The 23,569-nt window shown below is 39.5% G+C and overlaps 2 protein-coding genes across 5 annotated transcripts; one reads left to right on the forward strand and one right to left on the reverse strand.

The window, feature by feature from the left end:
• Window positions 1-793: 793 nt before the first annotated feature.
• On the forward strand, window positions 794-3,428 carry TSTD1 (thiosulfate sulfurtransferase like domain containing 1). 2 transcript variants are annotated; one of them, XM_082758447.1, is made up of 4 exons: window positions 794-927; window positions 1,037-1,207; window positions 1,433-1,592; window positions 2,895-3,428. In XM_082758447.1, exons 1-4 carry the CDS (start codon window positions 840-842, stop codon window positions 2,956-2,958), a joined length of 483 nt encoding a protein of 160 aa, XP_082614573.1. In that variant the 5' UTR covers window positions 794-839; the 3' UTR covers window positions 2,959-3,428. The 2 variants fall into 2 exon arrangements, with proteins under 2 accessions (XP_082614573.1, XP_082614574.1); XM_082758448.1 differs by lacking the exon at window positions 2,895-3,428 and adding an exon at window positions 1,857-2,824.
• Window positions 3,429-5,053: 1,625 nt separating this feature from the next.
• Window positions 5,054-22,311, reverse strand: CCNC (cyclin C). Of its 3 annotated transcripts, none has more exons than XM_082757531.1 (12): window positions 22,238-22,311; window positions 21,813-21,919; window positions 17,942-18,026; window positions 17,636-17,705; window positions 16,111-16,162; window positions 13,361-13,416; window positions 12,050-12,085; window positions 10,781-10,872; window positions 10,017-10,084; window positions 9,613-9,692; window positions 7,560-7,678; window positions 5,054-6,903 (listed from the first exon to the last, which is right to left on the reverse strand). In XM_082757531.1, exons 1-12 carry the CDS (start codon window positions 22,267-22,269, stop codon window positions 6,849-6,851), a joined length of 852 nt encoding a protein of 283 aa, XP_082613657.1. In that variant the 5' UTR covers window positions 22,270-22,311; the 3' UTR covers window positions 5,054-6,848. The 3 variants fall into 3 exon arrangements, with proteins under 3 accessions (XP_082613657.1, XP_082613658.1, XP_082613659.1); XM_082757532.1 differs by having other exon boundaries at window positions 5,055-6,903; window positions 17,942-18,018; window positions 22,238-22,267; XM_082757533.1 differs by lacking the exons at window positions 17,942-18,026; window positions 22,238-22,311 and having other exon boundaries at window positions 5,055-6,903.
• Window positions 22,312-23,569: the final 1,258 nt, after the last annotated feature.

Here is a 23,569-nt window from a genome sequence, read left to right on the forward strand (position 1 = left end):
CGCAGGCGCAAGGTGCCAAAAGGCTAATTAGCATGAGAAGCAAGGGAAGGCGGGGATAGGTAATGAATATGTATAGGTGCTTGTAGAATATTGATAGATTGATTGCATAAATTCAAGACTGCTTTCCACTTTGGGTATGCACGATAGGTGGAGAGATCCCCCATGCATCCAGCGCTGCAATAAAGAATATACCACTTAAAGGAATTTCGGCTTCGATCTTTGAATCATTACCTTCTAGCAGGTAAGATATGTAGTAAAAGATAACTCAGAAGAGGAGGTATTCAGTCTACCCGTATCTTGTTACAAACGGAAAACACATAAAACTTCGACTCATATATAGATATACTGCTTCAAAGAGACAGTTCGCAAATGTCTGTCACGGAGGCCATATGGAGAGGCTGGCAGAAGGGCAGCTAGTGAACCAGCTATACGTGCCAGCTTCAATTTGTCACACTTTCCGGCACCGAGAAGTATTTTTGTTCTCCTTTTGAGAAAAAAACCTCACATTAGTGAAGATTCAACTATGGAGTCCTCAAAATGTGGTTATGGCAGGAGAGGTTCAGCATGGTGGCTTTTAGATTGGCATCACCAGTACGTACCAAGCACGCTGTACGTAGAGGCTGAAAGCACGTCGAGGGAATGTAAAGCACATCGAAAGGCCCCATTTCTCCTCTCCGGAACCACGGCTGCAACCCACCAGCAGCCCTTGGAGCTGGGGACGAGGTCCCAGAGCTAGCTCTGACAGGGCTGGGCCGGGCACGGCGGGGTTCCCCCGGGCAGGGCGCCCCGAGGCGGGGCAGGGCAGCGCCGCCGCCATTTTGCGTGCGGGGGGCGGGCGGATGGCGGCGGGCGGCTGGTGCGGGCACCGGGCCTTGCGGGCCCTGCGGGCGGCCAGCGGCAGCCGCTGGGGGCGGCCGGCGGTGCCCGGTGAGGCGGGGGAATACCGGGGAGACCCCGGGGGAGCTTTGTTCCCGGCAGTGGCCTTCCCTAGGGGAGGAAGGGAGCGCGGGGCTCACGGGCTGCGCCTCTCTTGCAGAGCCCAGGGCGGTCGGTGGCAGCTCCCGCCGCCTCTGCGCCGAGGCGGAGCGCGGCGTGTCCTACGAGGAGCTGAAAGAGCTGAAAAAATCCAGCGTCGTCCACATAGATGTGCGGGAGAGGTGGGAGGTTGACAGAGACGGGAAGATCCCGGCCTCCATCAACATACCGCGTAAGCCGTTCGTGATGCTACCCAGCAATGTTTGCTCATGTCCGGGTGGTGGTGGTCCCGTCTGTGGACAAGGGGTGGTGTCTTGCAAGGAGGAGCTGTGCTAAACGGCATTCAGTACCTTGGGAGACTAAACTTCCTTTTCTTTCTTCCCAGAGGAATTTGAAACCTTTAAATGTAAACTTACATGTGAGTATTTATTTATTTATTTATTTATTTATTTCACAGTGAACGAATTAGTGGAAGCTCTGCAAATGAACCCAACCGATTTCAGGGAGCTGTACAATCAGAAGATGCCTGCCAAGTCAGACCATGTGGTTTTCTCCTGCTTCGCAGGATCAAGAAGTAAACAAGCACTGAATTTTGCCACGTCCTTGGGTTTCAGCAGGTAAGTGTGTGGCTTCCATGTGTAAGGGTGGAATTAATACAAGTTCCCCCAGTAAGTAAACTATAACTCTCTCTGAGCTTCTTACGGGTATGGATAAAAACTTTAATGTGGAATATGAACAAAGAGATTAATATTAGAGTTAGATAACTTATAAACAGTACCTCCTTATGTCTCCACTGAACCTTGAAAGATGCCGTCTGGTGTTATGGGAAAGTGAGATGTCCTGTAAAGCGACCACACAGCAACTCTGCTTATATGCTGCAGGTGATGCCATATGCTGCAAGACCACGCTGTTGCTGAAGGGTTCTTCAACCTCTTATGTCTCCCTTGCCGAGATGTTGCTTGTACAGCTTCATAAACGCTAGTTCTGACGTGCAGGATGATGATTGGAAAGGTAGAAGAGGCTCATTTTTGTAGAAGTACAATCTTAAATTATACTAAATAGTTTATGAAACCACACTGTGTGTAGAATTGCAGTTTCACCTGTACAGTTCACCAATGATAAAATAAGCCTTTGCTTTCAGTAAAGCAGTGCATTGTTTGCTAGGTATAAAATATTGAAGGGACTAGCTAAAAAGACAACAAGATTGATAGCACAAAAGCAAGAGCAGCATTGGGTTGGTAGAATTGTTATGCCCATGACAGAAGGTGCTTTGCTGAATTGAAGACTGTGGGTAGAATTTCAGAAATAGGTTTTTACTAAACTGCAAATCAAGAATCGGAATATCCCTGCCAATTCTAGTCAAAAGTAGGGGACTGTGCCCTTGTTTTATAAACATATTGTTTTAAATAAGTGCAAAATATACTTTATCACCCATTTTTCATATTGAAGGAGTCAGTATTGTTTTTCATGGTGGGTTTTTGTTTTTTCGAGGCCAGTTTTTCACAGTCATATGTCAGGCCTATGTAGCATGTAAGTGTGCAAGGAATTAAAGACCTTCGTAACATCTGAAGTATTGGGCATAATGTCATGCAAATCTCTCACTACACTGAGTTGTTTCTTTTTTTTTTTTTCCTTGGAAAAAAAGGCAGCAAACTGTTTCTGTCTGTTACTACTTGCTTGGTATTTGATCTCCAGCATTGTGTCATTTGGAAGAAATGGATTACAGAATACACCACTTGGATGCAGACAGTGTTTGACGTTCCTTGTACTCTCTCTGGCTGGTTGCACAATGTACTAGTGTATTTGATTTCAGAGAATTTCTATATGCTTTTTTCTCTATTTTTTTCTTTTTCGTGTCCTTTTACATACCTTTCTGAGGAAGAGTCTTCATTAACATTCTCTCTTCTGCAAACTTTCAGAGTTCAACACTATCCTGGAGGCTTTGAGGAATGGGCAAAACGTGAACATCCAGAGAAAAAGTGAAGATGACTACCTGCATCCTTGCCCTACCTTCAGAATGCTTTGTAGATTTTAGCACTGCCTGCATTCCACTTTCAGAATACAGTCCTCTTCTGTTTTCCTGTGTAAATGGGCATTTACCTTTAAATAGTAATGCACATTAATGACTTGGTTAAAATTATATTTAAGGACTATGACATGAATAGATGTTAAATTTGTTTGACCTTTAATTTGTGCTATGATGATGCTAGAAGTATGTGAAAAGAATTTTGTATGATCTGCTTTATGACTGTTTAAACAAATGATGATAATACACATAAAGTTATCCTTTCCAAATAACTGTGTTGGATAGTTTGTTTAGAATAACTGTAGTTTAACTGTTCTAATGGAATTGGGGTAACTGTCCTAAGCACAGATTTATTATTCTTCATGTATAGCTATAATGTTAAAATATTTGCTGTTATCAAGACTATAAATGGAGAAGAAAAGTTTTAGGTTTGTACTATGTGATTGCAAGGCCAAAACTCCTGTACCGGTCACAAAATACAAAGAGAAAGTGCCCTGATGTTAGAATACTTGCTGTTCAAGATGTTGTGTGATTCCTATTTGAAGAGAATATCCATTTATATACACCAGTCTGCTTCTGCATACAACATGCAACAGCAGTCAACTGGCTCAGTTCCCTCAGTAGGTCACATCAAGTGAGAACTTGCCTATACTTGAAGTTATTATTATGAGGATAAGCTGGAACATCTGAGGTGTCAGAGAAGTTACTTAACTCCCTTCCTTCTGTGTACATTAATTTCTCTGTCTTAAACATGAAAAGAAAAACAAACCCACCCTATCCACACCTATAAATTTGCATAGTCATAATTCTAAGGAATTTTTTTTAAAATGCTGTTAGCAGGTTGAAAGAGTTGTCAAAGCTAAATTGCTCTGCCCTCTAGAAAGCTTAGCTTGTAACACAAAAATCCAGGACTAGGCAGGATGTCTTGAAAAGGGAATTAAAATTTCTGATCCTGCTCTCGTGGGTATTGCAGCAATTTATCATAGAGTTTTTTTTTATTCTGACAGGCCAGTCTGCATGGACAGCAAGGGACATCAAAAATATACCCCACCAAGCTTAGGTAACACAAGAAAAATAACTAATTGTTAGAATTTTATTTCCAATAAATTATGCAATTTGTTTCTAGAGGAGAGCACCTGTACATGGTACAGACAACCATTAACTGTGCTACCCTGTCTTATGGAGAGGGTTATTTTCTCGTCTTCTAATAATTAGAAACCCAGTAGCAAAGCTGTCATAGTAGAGAGTAACACACTTTTCTTTGAAGTATCAGTGCAGTAAGACTGCTAAAAAGTCAATATCTTATTTCCAATCCATTAAAACAAACAAACCACTTATGTAAAGAGGCAGAATTAAGTATAATTTCCAAAATATTGGTTTAGTTTAAGTGATAAATAATAAAAGTAAGATGAAACTAAAATGTCAGGTTGTGCGGGCGTTACTTTGTTGTGGTCAATTACCCTGCAATTCCTGGTACCTTACTCTGAAACATCTTTTTCAGATAGGATTGGGAGGAGTAACAGATGCCACCACATTTGTTGGCTTTGGCCAAATCCTACAATCTTTTAATTTTGCCTGTTCAACATGACCTAGACTATCAATTTCACAGTGCTGCGGGCACATAATCAAAGATGCAACTGAAGCCCACTGTTGGCTGAGTCTTGCCAGGCCTCAGTAGGACTAGTGCTGCCTTTTGATCTAAATCATTAGGGCCAGGTTTTATGGAAAATTTGAGATACACTGAAAACATTAAGCAAAGTGTGTAATTAATCGTGCCTACCTATATTGACCTTACCACCAGACTTCAGCATACAGATGAACAAAGCAGGGAGAGCTATTCGACTAAACTTAATCATGTTTTGTTACTACAGCTGGGTTTGTTGGAAACATCTGAAAGTACACCGTCAACAAAACATTAACAACGGTTACATCGGGTCACACCATGACATCTCATTCATTGTTTCCTGTTTTGCAGCAACCAGTAACAAGCATCTGAGGAAAAGCATAAAACGGGACAATCATGTAGTGATACCATACCCAGGTTATTCTCATTTAAAGTGAGGGTGCTTGATACTTCCTTCGGGCTTCGCATGTGTCGGTGGATTTGAATCTTTTAGAGTGGTTCTGTCTTACAAACTCAAGCCCAAGCATAGATGCTTTTTGCCTAGAGAAATTCACGTGTTCTTTAACTAGTTACCCTATGACGCTGTCACTGACTGGGTTTAAAAATTTAAGCCGGTCACATTTCTGTGTGACAGGTATGTCTAAATGGGGGGAAATTAAATTTGTTCATGTCAGCATCATCTTTTTACAGCTTTCCTTCAACATCACAGTAAACATACAAATACACTTCAGTTATATATCAGTGAATGACCAGCCAATTACAGAGGGACATTATCTACAAAACCAGGATGTTGTTTATTTACAAAACCTGTATGTTGTTCAGTTTTTGCTTGTTTTGTTTTGTTTTAAGGGATCTGTTTTTTGAACCAAGACACATCACAGAGCTAGGGTTTTCAAGAACTCCAATATTTTAAACCAGTGAAACGCGTTGCTTCAGGAAAAGAGAAGCTGGACAACAATGGTACTTCACTTTATTTTATTGTTCAATCTTTATACTTGGGCAAGTCGGCATTCTCATTCAAAATGAAGTTGTACAGAAATTATTTAGAAACAAAGTTACCTAAAAATCATGACATTTGATGTAGGCCAATTCCTGACTTCAGTGGGATATCTGCCTGAGTAAGGAACACAGGATATGGCCTTCGGTTTGAAAGGATTACATTTTCTCCAGCACACAGTTAACCAAGGAATCCCGTTTCAGTTATCCTAAAGAGTTGCTCCTAAAATCACAATTAAAATTAGCCAGTATGAAGTTCACCAAAAGCTTGATCCTCTTAAATAACCTCTATAATGAGCCACGTAAATTCACACTAACAGTGAAGGCAGACTAACAGTGTATATCTTTTGTACAAAAAAAATCCACAATAAAAAATAGCAATCATACCCAGATTTGTATTTGTTTGTAAAATATTCTAATTGTACTATACAGTACGTTTACTTGCAAAAAAAAAAAAAAAAGTATGTTGGTGGTTTTTGTTTTTTAATTCCTAACACTTGAAATGTTTAAGAAAACTGCAGAATCACTATACATATTGCACTTTTCTGGTAAGCTGGGCTACTAGGCTTCAAGGCAAAAACATCCAGACACATCTACTGAATAAAACAAGTATTTTTCTAACCCCCAAAAGGAACTGAATTTATTTCCTGCAGTTTTCATTAGAATTCTAACAACATTCTCTGCAGACTCTTCCAGGCTTTGTTTCTGAAGGACTGCTGTTTCACTTGTTACAGAATCCAGATTCATTTAAAAAATAAAAAGAAAAACCTCTAGGTAATGGATAGGTTTAACATACAGTGCACTATCTTCCTTCAGTCACCAACAAAATGAAGACAACACAGGTCATTAATATAGTTACACTTAGGTTTCAAGGTTACTGCCTCCTTAAAAATACAAGTTCACTTTAAAGGCAAGCTACAATTTTCTCAAAGCAAACAAAACCAGTAATGAACTATTTGTTTTGAGTGGATAGTGTTAATCTTTTTGCAGCTTGGTTTAAAATTTGATTCCTTACACTGAGAAATCTTAGTACGTTTACTCCAGCGTCAGAGAAAATGATACAGTTTTAAAGAAAAAGCTTTCAAAATGCTTGACACAAACAAGCTAGTTACTCTTCAAGTTCTTTGTAAAGATGTTACTAAAACCTTCTGTCCATTTCATGAACACAGGAAAGATCCCAGGATGTCTTGAGTCAAAGTGGTCCATGAAGAAATTCTTTGGAATGTCTTAAGATTGACTGTAACTAGAGTTCTGGCTACCATTTGGACCCTGTTCTCCTTCACTGTTAGGAAGACAGAAAAGGGGAAAAAAAGTCTTCAAAAAAGAAGTATCATATTGCATTTTTGCCTTTTTCAAATGAAAAAATACAGTATTCTGAAGGCCTTTTGAAGGAAAATATAGACATATGCAAATAGAATAAGATATTCCGTGCAGCCTCACTAAAAATGCAAATATTATTCTAAGCATGCATAAATAACTTCAGCAGCTAGCTGTATCAGAACGTATTGAAATTACTATTCAAATACACTGAATTTACCTCCAAAATCAACATTTTACAGGTCATATTATGTAAGCTCATGCACAGGAATTTGCACGTGCAGATTCCTAATAGTGATAGTTAATCACAGTAATTAACTCTGGCAGCAAACAGGCGCTATTCCAAAGAATCAGGCCCCTCCACTGGGCCTCACAATGCTGTTTCCTTCATCTGCTAGGCTGTATTGATCACACTGTAATTACGTTACTGCTTTCTGTAAAACAACAAATATTCTGCTGTTATATTCTAGCTCTTGAACTGACTGTGTACTTGTAACAGAAAGGGCTGCATTGTAAAAGCATACACTATACCTCAAATTAAACATTTGAGCATGCTTAAGATAGTAGTTCAGATTTCCTGTATGAAAGATACATTAAGTGCAGTACGTGGAAGTACAGTACCTGTTTGGAGGTGGTTTTGGTTTAGGCATTTTACTAAGAATAGAAGCCATCTCTTTCCTCTCATCAAAGTTCTTCCACTGCTCATACAGTTTCAGAATAACCCTGATTATTTCTAAAATCTGATTTGAAAGAAAACAGATTTTAAGGTCAGACACAATAGCGACTTTGTATTTATCACAGTCACTTTAAATGTGCAGTTAATTAACTATGCCCCAGACTTAAATTAAGAAATGCAAATTTCATACCAGAAATAGGCCCGTCTCATGTATAACCCAGTCTGGCAATCAACCATTTCTGTAAATAGTTTTTGGTTTAACTGTGAATGGAAGCCTCAATGCTTTCACTCCCTCCCTCCCATTCCATTTTCCTCCCACTGTATTGACCACTTCTCCTGCCCCAAGAACTGAACTTTTTTTTTTTTTTAATTTGTTTTTACTGCTACAGCTTATACTTCATGCCACTGGGAAACTACGGACACCTGGCAGCATGACTGAAGCTGGATAAACACAGATTACCAATTAAGAATCTAATGACCATCAGTGTTCTATATGCATCAGAGGCACAGCGTAAATAAAAAAAGCAACAACATTGGTCTAAGTTCCTTACTTCTAAAAATAGAGCAAAGAAGTATCTAAATACTTTAAAATACGAATTACTGAGTTTTCATATTCTGTTTCTAGAAGCATAAATATTCTCTACCAGTGTGGAAGCTTTCTATCTACTGCACCTCAGCTATAGTAATTTCCTACTAAATTTCTAATGCGATATTCTACGCAAAAGGTGGATATTTGGTTCATGATTTGTTTCACCATTCACTAAATTAACAGAGTAGACTTTCTTCTTTCTAATTCATGGAGTTCAATTAAATGCTAGATCACTATCTATCATTGAAAGAAAAGTTACAGTTAAACTCAGACCTCTTAGCTAACAGGTCCATGGTGTGTTAATGTTAAAAAATAAATATAAATAAAATCAAGCTTAGATTGTATCACTGGTATGAGGACAGTGACATTTAAACATTCAAACATGTTCAACAGCAAGCTTATGTAACCTCATCTGTCAAATATAGGTAGTTTCTCCTGTGCTGCCAATCTATTATCACTCTGCTTTAGCCGGCATGACAGTGTAATTCAGAGATCTTGATTCAGCATAGCATCCACACTGCTTAAATTTGAAGATGCATTCTGGAATACAAATACAATTCCAGGATATCATCAGTGGGATCAAGTATAATACTGAGGGCACAGAGGGTCCTCATCTGAAATACTCTATTCCATTTGGGGCACTCAGATTCAAAAAATGTAAACTCAGACTGAAAAAGATGTGCAGAATGACACGTTGTGATAAGGGGAATGAGTATGAGTATAGCTTGCTTGCCTGAGCTAAACAAAGGTTACAGAGGGATAAATGCACTCAGGAAGTCAACTGAAGACAAAAGGAACTAGTTAAGTTGAAGAATATTACTGGTATCAGCGTAACTGCCTGCACCTAAAAGTCTAATAAATTTATGAAGTGTATTATTTGACACAGAATTTGCAGTAGCAGGAAAATCATCTGAATTATCTTGGCTTGCCCTTGTTTAACATTGACTGAAGTCATAGTCCTTGTCATCCTGGAAGTGTCAAGAATGTTTTATATATCCATCAATAGGGAGCAATTAAGAACTACATGTAGGCAAGATGCTGAAAGGTGAATCAGAAAATTACACACATTAGAATTTTAAAATTAGATATCATTGAAGGTTGAATGATAAAAACTACGAAATCTTTTTTTCTGGAAAAAAAAAAGCATGGGATATTGGTTTTATATTTCAGTCTGAGAAATGTCACCAGCAGCAGCACTTTGTCATTATGCAGCATTTTAGTCTTGGCTTTCAGGGCAGGGTGATAACCGAATGGCCTGACCTCTTTTCTCTCCTACCTAATTTCAACAGTGCGTAACGTGATCGCTGAATGAAGTTCAAGTCAGTATCACATGTATGCAAGACAGGTTTATAACCAAGGCTAACATATCTGGTCAGTCCCTAACAGGTGGCAGGAGGTAAAAAGAGTACCTTTTCCATATCCACGGATAGCTCAGCAAACCATTGCCTTGCATCCTTCTGCTGGACAACACAGGCCACATGTAGGCAAGCTGCAAAGATCAGGTGACATGGATATAGAACAAAAATCCACTCTAAATACATTTAGAAACATCGTATGTCAGGCAAAATACTATGGAGTTCAGCGTTCTTCATTTCCTTTGCAAACAACCTCATCCAGTTTTCAACAGAGAACACTCTGGATTAATTATCCAATTTTTCTTCAAGAGTTTCTAAATTGCAAGACTATACTGTCACTACTGTATGAAACACAGACTGGTGAAGCTTATGAGGGCATTCTAACGAATACTTGTTATGGGACAGTGTACAGAAGGCATCCATTTAAACAAGACGGGTATATTGCTTGTGTTACTTACCTAGAGCTATCATGAAAGGAGGGTACAGCAGACAAAGATCAGTTCTATATGTGTCATTCACTATCCTCCTATGCAAAACAGAGCAAAAATTCACCTTTAGACTATGAGATTCATAAACTTATCAGTTTTAAAATGTTTCGTCCATTTCCCAAATTGTAGGAACAGTAAGTCCGCAGGGCAAAATAGAGCAGCTGAGATCTCTCCCCTTGTAGAAATCTAATAAAGACTAATTGTTTTCCTTGTAGTCACAGCAGAAGTTTATTTGGAAGCAGTATGTTATAGCATCACAAATATCATTCTGCAGAGGGTGTTCACCTATACCATAAAATAATTATCCCCATTTCACAAATAAGCGAGTTAAGGCAAACATAAAGGCAGTATTTTTTATCGACTATCTGTATTTGAGAAACAAAGTATTTAAGGAGTTCTGCTTAACCTAGTTGAGAAACAACTTACTACTTCTACCAAAAGCAGATGTTAGCAGAAAGAGAAGTTGTCTACTCATAGTCATCATTCAAAAGCATAAAAAAACTGTGCTGTTAGAGCTAGTCTAATAATAAAAAACTAGACCATTTCAATTTAATACCATTAGAGAGAGTTAAGAGACAACAAGGACAATAATTTAATCCAGTAACATATACCTGCGTAAGTTAACTAGGGTACTCTGTAATATTAAGCCTGCTTAACCACCTCTGAGGCATAACTGTTAAACACTTGTTTTCTTGCTGAAAGGAGGCACTATTATTAATCAGTGTCTGTATTACCATGCAAGAGGTAGCAGCATGTCTTCTTGGCCCATATCTTGCACATATTGGAGCAAAGGTCTATATGGATGATACACTATCAAACAGCAGTCCTAGGAAAAATATCAGTGGGATAAAAGTTAGATTACAACGCAGAGCATGTTGTCAGCTCGCATTAGAAGCATTTGATTCACAAATCAATTACTGATTTTTTGAAGTAGCATTATGACACCTAACCCTGCTATAATGAGGGCACTGCTCTCTCTAGAATACCATTATATAGCATGGTTGCCAGTCTGTCAATGTCTTTTCCCCAAGAGACACAGAAAGCCACATCTGCAGCACAGTGAAACCTCATTTGCTTACAAACCCGTAATTCCCACTTGGAAATAAAAAATGCTGCCAGAAAACAGTCTGTCACTAAATACCATACATGGAAAGCATGCCAAAATAATTGACACTGGTTTGGAAAGAGGAAAAAAATCCAGGGCCCTGAAATCTCTCTTTTCCAGGCCCAGGTTGATGTATACAACAAGGAATAACTCACTGAAAGAAGTCAACTGCATGGATATTACAGGGAAAAGCTGAGCACTGAGAGACAGTCATTACAGATACTATATAATGCATAGCATACTGGAAAAATAAGTTAATTCCCAAAATGTAACTTTCTGTAAATGCAGTTACTCATGGTAAAACTCCAATATACAAAACACAAGAGCTCCTGCCATGTATACCATGGGTATCTAAACCTAAGCAGGATATCTAAATCTAAGCAGGATATCTAAAAAGAGGTTACAAAATCAGTAGACATTCAACACAGCAGGAATACAACTCTATGTTCTTGACTGGTCATTCATCTGAGCAAGTAAAGACACCAATATCCTACTCTCCATTTTAGGTTTTTGTAACGTACTGTTACCTCTCTTTAAAAACAAACAAACAGAGCCCTGGAAAAAGACCTTAGGGTTTACTCTTCCCAGTAGTGCTCCAGACACAGAGATATACATGCGCCCCATCCCCACTGCTCCCACAATCTGCATTATTTCTGCATTGAAGTTTGCATTGCTCAACAAACTGTTGAGAATGCCCTCACTCAGCCCAGATGACAGCACACTAATTATGGCATGCTGCTGAAAATGTACATGCTAGATCTACATGAACTTCATACTAAAATCGGTGTGAAAAAAAAAGACGACAGCACAATACATATTCCATAGCACAAAATTCAAAACATTTTAAATACATAAAGAGTAAACTGAGGTGGCAGTAAAAACAGAAAACCTCACCTACCATTAATTCTAAGAGATAGAATTCACATTCTAGTATCTGCAAGAAAGTAACATCACAATTAAACAGTAGCATGTTTCAGACAGCAGAATGAATTAATAGCATCCAGCTGAACAACACAAATGCACAGGAATTCTCAACACATGTATTTTCAACACTCCTGACTGCATTTCATAGGAAACTACAAAACCAAGCAAAAACCATACTACTATCGGGCATTGCCTTACCACCATTATAAATGAACCCCAATCATAATAGCAATGCCTTTGAACCATTTGGATCAAGTTTACTATCAAAGACTACTTTATTGGCAGTACTCATCTGAGATCTGTTTTAAGAAGAAAGCAGAAAATTGTTCCCAGTTTATAAGCACTTAAAAGAAATACAGAAGTCCTTGCCTAGAATTAGAGCTTTTTCAGCATGCAACTAACACGGCAAATCACCTTTTCATGTACTTTCATATTTAATTACATATGAAATATTCTGTACAATCGTAGCAATTTAAGAAAGACTCTCTTTTTCCATAGAGAAAGTAACAGATTGATCATATCGAAATAAAGACTCAACTCTTTATGCTACAGGAAAAGTACTCCAAAATATATTTTCATTTGACTTTATCTTAAGTGCTTGTGATAAAATTGCACTGCTGTTTTACAGGTATTTTATATTCTGATATATAATTTGGCAAAAAGCAAAATCACAAAAAAGTAGTACTTGTCATAGTCAACCTAAAGAACAGTTAGATGCATTTACTTTGAAAATACTAGAGCATGTAGCAATACCGGTTTCAAGAAATAGTCTACAAAATTCCTTAGCATTGAAACTGAGAATGCCTTGAAAACCACTAGTAAATTTAAATTTTAATTAATAAATAAAAATTATTTTTCAAAAGCCATTACATTTTATAGGCAAGAATAAAACTGTAGGCCAACTGCTCTTACGTGTGCGCTTCGAAGCACCCCAGGTGCAAGAACTATTTATCTTCCCTGGAGCAACATATTTGTAAACAAGATGATTAAAAAAAGTTAAATCTCTTATTATCATACCACATAAAAATTGGTATTTTAGTCACTCAGTCACTTTACTTCTCTTTATAGCATTCCTTTCACACATTTAAGGAAAGGAGGCTATACAATATTTATTAGTCTTTAAATTACCTATTCTAATAATTAATTTTGGTTAGATTATGAGTTACCTGACATACCAGTGTGAAAATATTTCCTTCCTAGAATTTAAAAGGATAGCATTTCCTCCTAACAATTACTTGCCTTTTAATTTATTTTGATTAAGTTATAGTTTGTAGAGAATACTTACATGGTTCATCCTATAAGGAAACTCCTTCGGAAAGGCATACGAAAACCTAGTTTTCACTACAGTAAAAAGAAACCATTATGTTAAAAGTGATGCAATTAATACTTTTACTAATTTGTCATTGTACTAATTAATCTACACAGTGCCCTTTGAATCCAGCTGGCAGCAAAACTGCTTGCAGCATGAAAATGTTTGGTTTTAAAAGAGAAAAGTTAAGTTGTAAGATTTAAGATCCTGAAAGGGCAAGAGAAATACACCTCAAACCCACTTTTTCCCCAAGTACTTAGCCAGACACTTGTCTAATGCTCTGGGCACAATTAAATCTTCTGGACTCTAGCCGTATGGGTGGGTACCTAACTTCCTGCAAGTTATCATTCGCAGAGCTGCCTACCTACCCATGTCACTCCAATCTAGAGACCGTTTCAGGATCTCACTCCCAAGACTAAACCCAAATGGAATTGTCATGGATTTTTTAGATAGACTTGATCCTTCAGCATGAAACATTTTAAATCATATAATGAAGACTTGGGAAAGCAAGATGGGAAATCTGGGTGGGAAGGAGCCCAGCCAAGATATCTTGTACACACATACTTGTAAAGATGTTGGATATGCAAAAACAAGGCTCAAATTAAAAGCAAGAAGTCAATTCACCACAATGCAAATATATGTCCAAGGGACTAGATTATCAGATTTTTCAAAGGTGTTTCTCTCCTTGAGTTTTCGCACTTAAAAGCATCTACTTAGACACATGATACAATCCAAGATGCTCTTGTCTTCAAGAGAACATTCAAATATATCTTCACTTTTCTAGTTTATGATGATCCCTGATATAGATACTTAATTATCCTTGTGCATTTTACAAGGAGAACAGGTATTCAGTGCACCATTAAGAATTACGTTAAGCAGCAAAAGAGTGATCTGAAATTAAATTGCCGAGCAAAGAAAACTTAAATATCCTTGAAGATGTGGATTTGAGATTTCTACAAGTGAAACGTGCAAAAACTATTTTAAGTCCCCATTCTCCAAAGAAAAACAGGTAACATCAAACATTTGCAGTACCGTGCACTTACAGGATGTTAACGGCAGACAGTCAATTATGAACTAGTACTACTGCTGGAAAATCCATATGCAACTCACTTGGATAAAAAGCATTCAACATTTAGACCTGTGGTGGACTTTGCTAAAATACTTGCTCTAGGACAGTAAGGTTAGGCTGCTGGTTGGAAATTTTAATTATTTCAAGACAGAGAAGAATGCATAAGATATTCTTCTTGAGAAGCATGCAAACTAAAGAAATGCATAGTAAAAAAACAAATTGAGGGGAAAGCATGGAAACAAAACATTTGTTTCCAGAAAACACACTGGAGACAACCACATGGAATTGTCCTTTTAGTCACCCGTGGAAATGCATAGAAAAGCTTTTGAAGAGTTTGCAAGAAACCAATCTGAAGTATTTTCCTTACAGAGGAAGCCCGTGGTACCATTTCCAACTTTTCTACCTAAAAACAATCTGACCACTACTATGCTAGTCAGTTTGTACTGCTATTTTCCTTTTACTTGTCACATCTCATCTTTTTTCTCCTTTTGTATTGAGACCTCCAAAAAAATGGATGTGTGCTGATAAAGCATCTCAGGTACAGGGAGACCAGGTAGATTAAAAGACACATAAATGCTAGGAGAAAACCCATTGTTTTTTGTCCCCACTTCCATCCTTGGGGCACACAGGGATTTCTACCTCTGAAGGAAGAACGACGAGGGTAATCTTCTGTGGGATTCCAAGCCTTGGGATTTTCAGAAATAGCACGGCTGAAGAGTAGAAGTCAAAGCAAAATCGACTGCTGCAGATTTGCCAAAATCCATCTAAGCTTCTAATTCGTGTACTGAAACAGCCACACAGATTTGTGCTTTGAGATCCTTCCACTGTAAAAATAGCATTTTCATTGCTAAATCCAGTACTGGTCTTGGTCAAGCTGGCACTGAAGATGTGTTTCAGTTCCTGGTGGTGGAATTGTCATACAGCCAGCCCCATGGACTGATACACTTAATGCATGCGGAAGCTACAGATGCAGCCAGTCACCTGTCCCCTCAGCAGCTAAGAGTGATTTTGAAAGCACTGACCTACATTTTGAAGAGCACAGTGACAAACAGCCTACTGAGAGCAGCTGGACCTTCTGGGTCAAATTATTGCATTTAGTTAGGAAAGTATCACTTTAAGAACTCGATGGATGAGATGCAAGTTACAGGAACTGGGAAATACAAGGCAGGTGGGAAAGACCGAAAATGAAGTAACTACAGTATGATTTTATTGCATTTTAACTTTGTGAACAATATTTAGGTTTTAAAATGTACACTTAGAAATAAGTATCATGTACTAAAACTGATTTTATGATGGTTAAAGGATTTAAAGTGTTAGAAGGTGTGGAGTCTAGTAAAAATTCTGCAAAGAGGTATTTCCATGGAAACATACCCGTTATAAAGACCTAGGTTTCCAATTCTATCTTTGAGCAGTTCAGAAATCAATTTACTACCTGAGACTGCTAAGAAATAGTTTAATTTCATTATTTTGTTTTTATTTATGCTTGTTACAAGCTCCAAACAGAAGCAACCAAAGCTAAGAAAGAAAGGAGCCTTCTGATTCTGTATTTAAAACCAGAAGTTATTTATGCTAAATAGCTTTAACTGGCTCCTTGCAGTCAACATGTAACCACCCATGACTTAATAAACACAGTACAATGAAAATCACTAATACTTACATACAGAAGTAGCAGCAGAGATCAACCTTGTATTTGAAACAACACCAAACTCCTGAAGGAAAAGAATGGTAAATGAGGTGAACCACCAGAAATACCACTTATTCACATTGTTATCAAATGAAAATAATGGCCTTCTTTATGCAGTACTATAGTTTTCCCCACCCCTTTCTCATTCTTCCCCTTTTTTCTTTTTCTTTTTAAAGGTTAACAGAGTAAATTACATGATCTTACTTAAAGAGGTTTTTTCCATTTATTACTTTGTTGTTTGAGTTACGAAGAATGAGGAAAATAAACATTTATAAAAGGTACTAAAGCCACAGTACCTGAAGATTAGTTTGGTAACATCCTACATATAAAATAGACAAGGGAGCTTCTATAACGTGCCTTTTTTCCCATCCCACGTTGAGAGAAAATCATGTTTATAAACCTGTCGTTTTCTACCTTTTTGATTACATTTCCATGAAACCTTAGCTTCTCCACAGAGGGTCTCAGCAAGCCAAAAAAAATAAAAATCTATTTAAAGCTTTCTTTCAGAGATGTGCACAGCAGAATCATTACCTCTACAGCTGGCCTCTGAATCTGCAGAAGCCTTAGCTTAAGGAAGGCTACACTTATCTTCTTGTACTTATTCTAAAATGCAAGGTAAATCTCTATATATACATAATGTCTGCATTGCACTTTTCTTAAAGGCTTAATTAACAGGCTGGTTAAAAAAAAAAAAAAAAAACGTTCTCCAATATTCTGTGTCTTTCTCCTTTCCTTTATCTCTTCCAAACACTGGAAGGTATCACAGTATTTGTACAGACTGCAGCATCACATATGAACATCAGTTCAGTAGGACTATTTCTACGTATTTAAGTTCCTCTCATGAAATTCACGAATGCTAACGTATCATAGACTTGCTCTTTTTTGTCCTATCACGCAGACACTTCTCAAACTCCTGAAAAACGTCTTCCATTACAGAAAAGGAAGAACAGGGTCTAGCTGATGCTAACTTTTGGCCACCTTTAAAGTGGACTTTCTAACGGTGGAGGATTGAGGCCTTCTTACCACTATCCTAACATGTCAGTTCCTTCCCAAAGATCGCATATGAGCTACAACATGCTTTCAATTAAAAAGATAATTAGGAAAAAGTATCTAATTCTTTTTTTAAACTTTGAGTAAACAAATAAGGAAAAACACACCAGAAAGGAGACACTCAAGCAAAACTAAACAATTTAAGATATAGTCCATGTAAATATGTAAACAGACATTTAAAATATTCAAAACATTCTTTAAAATCTTCAGAGGCCCTTCAGTGTTAGTAATTCAGATAAAATTGAGAAAGATCAAATACTAAATAATATGACTGAAGGGCTTCTGTCTCCTTTTCCTGAACCGCTATAGAAATCCATACAAAAAAAAAAAAAAGTTTCAACCCACAAAGCATGAGGAATGACAAAAAAAAAAAAATTTTAAGTCCTAAACGTTTTTTCACTCTTATTCATCACATAATTTTACATTAAAAAATTATAATACTTCATACCTCTACTTTGGATGCCAAAAACACACACGTAGGAGCCATTAATACTGGATCTATACTTTTTAGGGAATATCTGAAATGTTATAACAAAATTATAATATGTTGTTTCACACACGTAGAACGATTAATCTATTAAGAGCACCACACTTCCTTTTGAAAAGCAGAGCTTAAGTTAACTTTTATTAGCATAAAAGCTTTACACCATCCAGAAAACAACAGTGGCACTGTTTTTAATACAGAATTTAAAAGGGTGCCAAAATGTGCCTAACAAATGTTTTATTCTCGTACCATCATAATAAACAGTCCTACCTGGCATAGAATCTCTTGAAGTAGACTGTAGCAGTGGCAATAACTTGTTGTCTTAATTTAAGATGTTCACCTAAAGCCTGGATAACTTAAAGAAATAAAATAAAATGAACAGAAGCTTGAATTGAGTTTTTACAACAAATTGACACTGAATAGCAAAGGATCTCAAAACACAGCTAGTGCTGGGGACTCTAAGGAGCAGCAGCACAGCCTTCTCCTTCAGTTCAGATACACCACTCCAGGGAGAAAACATGTTGCTGTAAACCTACAGACCTGGAGGTGAAGAAGTGCTGCTGCATCTTGAGGCTTGCGGGCACCTTAAAAGAGGGGATGGTTACTTGACTTCATCATGTACAAAGTGAGCATGACCTTTAGGAAGATGACAACACAAATCTCAAAGGGTCAAGTCTGGGTTTTCCATTTTATAGCAAAAGAAACCCAAATGCTTGAAATCTAACTCTATGGCTTTTCTGGGCCATGCAAAATGGATGTGCTTTTTTCAAACAACTAAAGCTGCCAACACAAACATGGTCATTAAATTTGGCAGAGGCAGCAGGTGTTAAAGAAACAACATATTTAGTCCAGGGAGAGGGGGTGGGAGACCAGAGGATGCAGTCAGCTGCTCCATCACAGTGGTCCTCTGCCAGTTGGCCAAGAAACAACCCTGGTGTCATCTGTGCAGGTAGCTCTTGTTTGGCCTCCCAGGCAAAGGAAAGGTGCCAAGCACATTAGATGCATCAAGCTGGGATTAAGAGCAGGGGTTGGATATAGAGAGTGACAGAGTGAAACATAAGGTTGTTATTTGGTATTTTTCCCATACTTCTTCACAGCCATTATCCTGAGCAAGGCTCGGTTGGCTGTGTTAAGACTCCTTCTTATTTTCCTCCCTCGTCTGGAATGTCCAAAATGATCATTTAATATACACGTAACTATAAGTATACATTTATGTATATATATATACACACACACTTTTATATATATAAAAATAAAAGTGTATATACACTTAAGTGTATATACAGCAATACCAAGGCAGCAGCCATCGATGTGAAAAGCAAAGAATTCTATTACCAGTAACTGCTAAATACTTAGTCTCCACTTAAGTATACAAGAATTTCTAAAGGTCCAGCTTCTTTCCCATCCCCTCCTCCTTGGGAATAGCCAGGGTACATACCGCACTCCCTTTTAATGAACATTTTAAAAACACGCAAACACAAAGCTGGCTGGAAAACAAATCAACGTAGGAGAAAGTCATCCTGACCAACACTGATGACTGACAACATTGGTTTTTTTTTTTTTTTTTTTAAAAAAACACAGAAAAGTAACTAATTTGTCACCCACTATGATTACTGAAAGCCTTGTTAAGTCCCTTTCTATGTCATATCACTCTTTTCCTAAAGATAAAGAATGCCAAATTGGGACCAGCTTGCCAGTAACTGTAGGACTCGCAGGCAACACTGCCAGAAAGGAGGTCAAGTCCAGAACAGAGTGCCTGCACAAGCATTAAAATATCTATCAGTGTATCTTGGGGGGTTTGAAAGATTTTTTTCTCTTTGATTTGATGATGGGGCTAAAAAGCTGTCCTAATATTAAGGCGTCAGAAAAATCCAAATATCAAGCGAAACAGAATTTTCCAAATATGTTTCTCACTCCCATGGGATTTTCAGGAGCAGATAGGCCATCTGCTGTCAGAGAAAAATCAAGTGAGGTTTAGGGAAATAAAATGGACAAAAGCCTAGAGAGACTTAATGAAATGGAAGCTTTTATATGCTGGGAAAAATTCCAATACTCGCAATTCATTTTTGAAATATTTTTAAAGGAGCTGTTGGGTTATTTATTCTCTTATGTTTACAAAATAAGTAGTTTCAGGTTGCTGTGGTTTTTTTTTGTTTTATTTTAAGTAAAAAAAAAAAAATGTTGTTCCAAATCCAAATGTCTTGAGTGTCCTATGACACAAACTTCACAGCTTCTGCACTAAACCAGAAAGAGAAATTGATTAATATGCTTTTCAACCAAAGACTCAATTAAAACCTCAGTGATCCAAAGACAGAAGTGGACATTAATCTCTCTTTTCTGAACTATTGTAGAAGATTATAGTTTTCCCTCTTGACAGTTTTAACGGCCACACTATCACTTGCCAATCTACAGCAATTGTTTCCAAATAGGGAAGCAGCAGGAAACTGCCTCTCTCTGGGTAACTTTCCAGTTGCTTTGGGGAACAACTGACCATCTCATGGGGAAGAAATCTTGAACACTACAACTCATACCATTGCTCATAGCCATACCCAGACAATGTAGGGCATGGAAGAAGCTCTATACATCCAAAGCAGAGCCCCTGATTCAGAGGCAGGTGAAGAGATACAACACATATTGAGGGTTCCAATGCAGCAAACGCTGTATGAGCTCTCACCAGTACAGAGCAGCCCCGGACTGTTTTCTCCATGCAGGTGCCTTTCATTACCACAGAAAAGATGTTGCTCCAGCACCACTCTTCCCTACAGGGCCTGCTGTGTTCACACACATGCAGAGGAGACAGCAGCAGAGCCATTCTCCAGCTACCATAGGTCTTGAACCCTTCCTTCAGGGCAGGAAAGGAATGCCAAAGAAAAAAAAAAAAAGACCCTGAGAACCACAAACTGAATCCAACTTATCTACTTTGTAAACCTTTGTTTACTCCAGAAAAATGTTAAAATGAAACATAAGAGGCCTGTTTCATAATTAATACTAGTGAAAATTAACACAGAAATAGTTTTAAAAATATCAGCATCCCAATTTTTCTTTTTGCACTAGGAAGCTATGACACTTTGTTTTAACCTCAAGGAGTTTTATGAACTTATCAAACAGATATATCATTGCTAGCTTGACTTGCTGTTCCTGTATAAGCATACACAGGTGTGTCAACAGCAATCAGATTTGCAGCATACTCAATTTAAAACAGCTAACCTAAGAGAGACGTTATCATAAGTATCTTTCAGTTACAGTTCTAGTACAGACAAAACATCCTGCAGTGGCCTTGACAAAGTCACTTCACTTTTCTGTCTCAAACATGTCTGACCAGATAGATGAAAAAATAAGCGTTACTTTAAAGGACTGCTATGTAAAATATTTAAATAGCTGCCTGCAAACAAATTACTGCTTTGCAACATCCTCCTCTTAGGGAGCCTTTTTCTTTTTAAATACTGAACAATTGCACAGGAAAGAGTTTAAGTGCCTATGTAATCTGATATGATCCAACGCAGCATTCATTTGTTTAAATGCTTTGCAGGATCAAGTCTTAGATAACCTCACAGACAAGCCCTAAACTCTTTGGGAGAACAGGCTGTAGACAACTTTGCGCAATCTGCCAGCCACCCACTGCTGGGAACTGGTCGCAAGGCAAGACACGGGCTGTGGTGTGGGTTTCAAAGAACATAACCAAACACTGGTAACAAGCTTTTAGACCGTGTTGTTTAAGAGGACAGCTCACATCAGCTAAAATACTCACCACATCCTCAGAACCCACCAAAAGCTCAAGGAGCACAGTATTACTGCTTGTCGCTGAGCCTTTAATATACTAGTTGAGCAGTTTCTGCTTGCTTCCCTTTCCTTCTGTTTTTTTTGGTAAGAACCTCTTGAAAATAAGAAAACGTACCATGTTTTGTCCTACCACAGGTTCAAACATTATGTATGTAGCCACTTTGACTTCAAGTTCTTCTAAAATTAAGTTAGTACAACTGCCTGAACAGCTTTGTCAACGGTCCAGCTCTTTGTTAAAGCGTGCTGTGGAAATATATGTAAAATAATAAAGAAACCCACACTCTCTAAATGAAAAGTGGCATTTAGACATGGCAGATAACATATAAGCACACGGCAGAAACGAAAATAAAAACAATTTTACCATTAGTAAAAAATATCTGTAGCTTCCAATATTCTTCTTCAGTCAGAAACTTCAAGTCTTTTTGGCGTTCCTTCAGTAGATCTTGCTTATCCAAAATCCATTGTAAACTAGAGGGAGGGAAAACACTTTCAATAAGCCTTTATGAACACCACACCGAGCGTCTCCTGCACTGACTGTGCCTCAGCACCAAAGCGGTAGCAGCCTCCAGGCAAACCAAACCTCAGGGTGCTCACTGCGAGACACGGCGACACAGCCCAACACCCACAGCGACACAAACACCGCCCGGGACAAACCCACCTCCCCCTGAGGACAAAACCACCGCACCCTCAGGGCGCCCCGGGCCCCCCCAGACCCCATAACCCCCCCCCACGAAGCCCCGGTCCCGGCAATGAATGGAGGAGGCGCCCCCGACCCGCGGCACCCACTAGTGCGAGCTCTGCCAGAAGTTGCCGGCCATGAGGAGCCGTGGGGAGGCGCCCGGCCCCGCGCTGCCCCAGCCCCGGCCCCAGCCCCGGCCCCGCCGCCTCCACCGCCGCCGGCCCCAGGAAGGAGGCGGCCGCCGCCGCCACCGCCCCGTGCCCGTCGCCGCCGCCGCCGCCGGGCGGCAACACGCGGCGCTGCGAAGCGTTCCCCCCGCTCGCAAGTTCCGCCTGGCGGGGCCGAGCGAGGCCGGGCAGGGCCGGGCAGGGCCGGGCCGTCCCCCGCCGAGCTCCGGGAGCGGAGCGGAGGGAGCGGTCCCGAGCCCCGGGGCGCCCCTCGGCCCGCAGCGCGCTGCCCCCGTCCCGCGCCGTGCCCGGGAACGGGGGGCGGGTGGTGGGAGAGCGCCGAAGCCACTGTTTGGAGATCAATAAAGAATTAATAAAGTAATAAAGAAGTAATATGTCCCCGCCTCTGCTGCGTGTCCCCACGTCCCGTCTGTCCCCATGGCCTCAGAGCTCGGCTATGAGCTGGGTTCTCCTCATCTGGGAAAGGCTCTGGGCCAACTTCATTGTAAGGATCAGGCCCCAAGTCCTTTGTCCCTTCCCTTTCACACTGTTTCCTTTCACCTCCTGACAGGGACAAGGACAAGGCTGTGGGTGCCCTCAGGGCCTGGCATGTGGGGCAGGTGCCCCATGAGACAATGTGGACGCAGTAAAAGGGACCTCCTCGTTTCACGAGATATAATGTTGCGCCCCAATGTATTTGCAACATACCTGCTTTCTGAATCTGCAAAATGAAAGCTGACCTAGTCACCCCTAATGCGAACCCTAACATGGCAGAACCTATATCCAGTATTTTGGGTGTTATTTCCTTCCTCACCCAATACACACATATGCCCACGCTGCCATACACACCTGAGCGCATGTACTCATTCCTCCCCCAAGCCCAAGCGTCAGGGCTGAGTGTGGGTGCAAGGGGGAAGGATGCCTGGACACAAGACAGACAGACAGCAGCTGGAAGCAGCCATGGGAGACCATGGGAGAACCCCCATGGCCTCCTCAAACCACCATGACCCCCCCCGCGGAGGGGTTGTCCCCATGCCCACAAAAGTCATCAGAGTTTCCACCAGCAGTCATGGTGACAGCAAGAGGCACCAATATGACAGAGCCTCAGCAAGGTGGAGTAACTCCTGTTTTGTCCTGCTGGGAAGACTGTGTTTGGTGCTAATGGCTGTAAAGACCTGTCAGCACATGAAAACTATTTTTGCATGGTCTGACAGAACTTATTTGTTCAAAAATGCATGCATGCCTTGGCTGTCCACATACCCAAAGGGTTCT

This window comes from Aythya marila (assembly GCF_965140915.1).
Source record: "Aythya marila genome assembly, chromosome: 3".
In the NCBI taxonomy this organism is placed as follows: domain Eukaryota; kingdom Metazoa; phylum Chordata; class Aves; order Anseriformes; family Anatidae; genus Aythya; species Aythya marila.

Excerpts from the sequence above, each read along its gene's own strand:
- CCNC (XM_082757531.1), bottom strand. The coding sequence starts at position 22,269 with ATGGCCGGCAACTTCTGGCAGAGCTCGCACTA. Across the intron at positions 9,693-10,016 it reads TCCTTTCATGATAGCTCTAG|CTTGCCTACATGTGGCCTGT; the intron begins GTAAGTAACACA and ends TGATCTTTGCAG. Across the intron at positions 6,904-7,559 it reads CCAAAACCACCTCCAAACAG|TGAAGGAGAACAGGGTCCAA; the intron begins GTACTGTACTTC and ends TCTTCCTAACAG.
- TSTD1 (XM_082758447.1), top strand. The coding sequence starts at position 840 with ATGGCGGCGGGCGGCTGGTGCGGGCACCGGGCCTTGCGGGCCCTGCGG. Across the intron at positions 928-1,036 it reads GGGGCGGCCGGCGGTGCCCG|AGCCCAGGGCGGTCGGTGGC; the intron begins GTGAGGCGGGGG and ends CCTCTCTTGCAG. Across the intron at positions 1,208-1,432 it reads GGCCTCCATCAACATACCGC|TGAACGAATTAGTGGAAGCT; the intron begins GTAAGCCGTTCG and ends TTTATTTCACAG.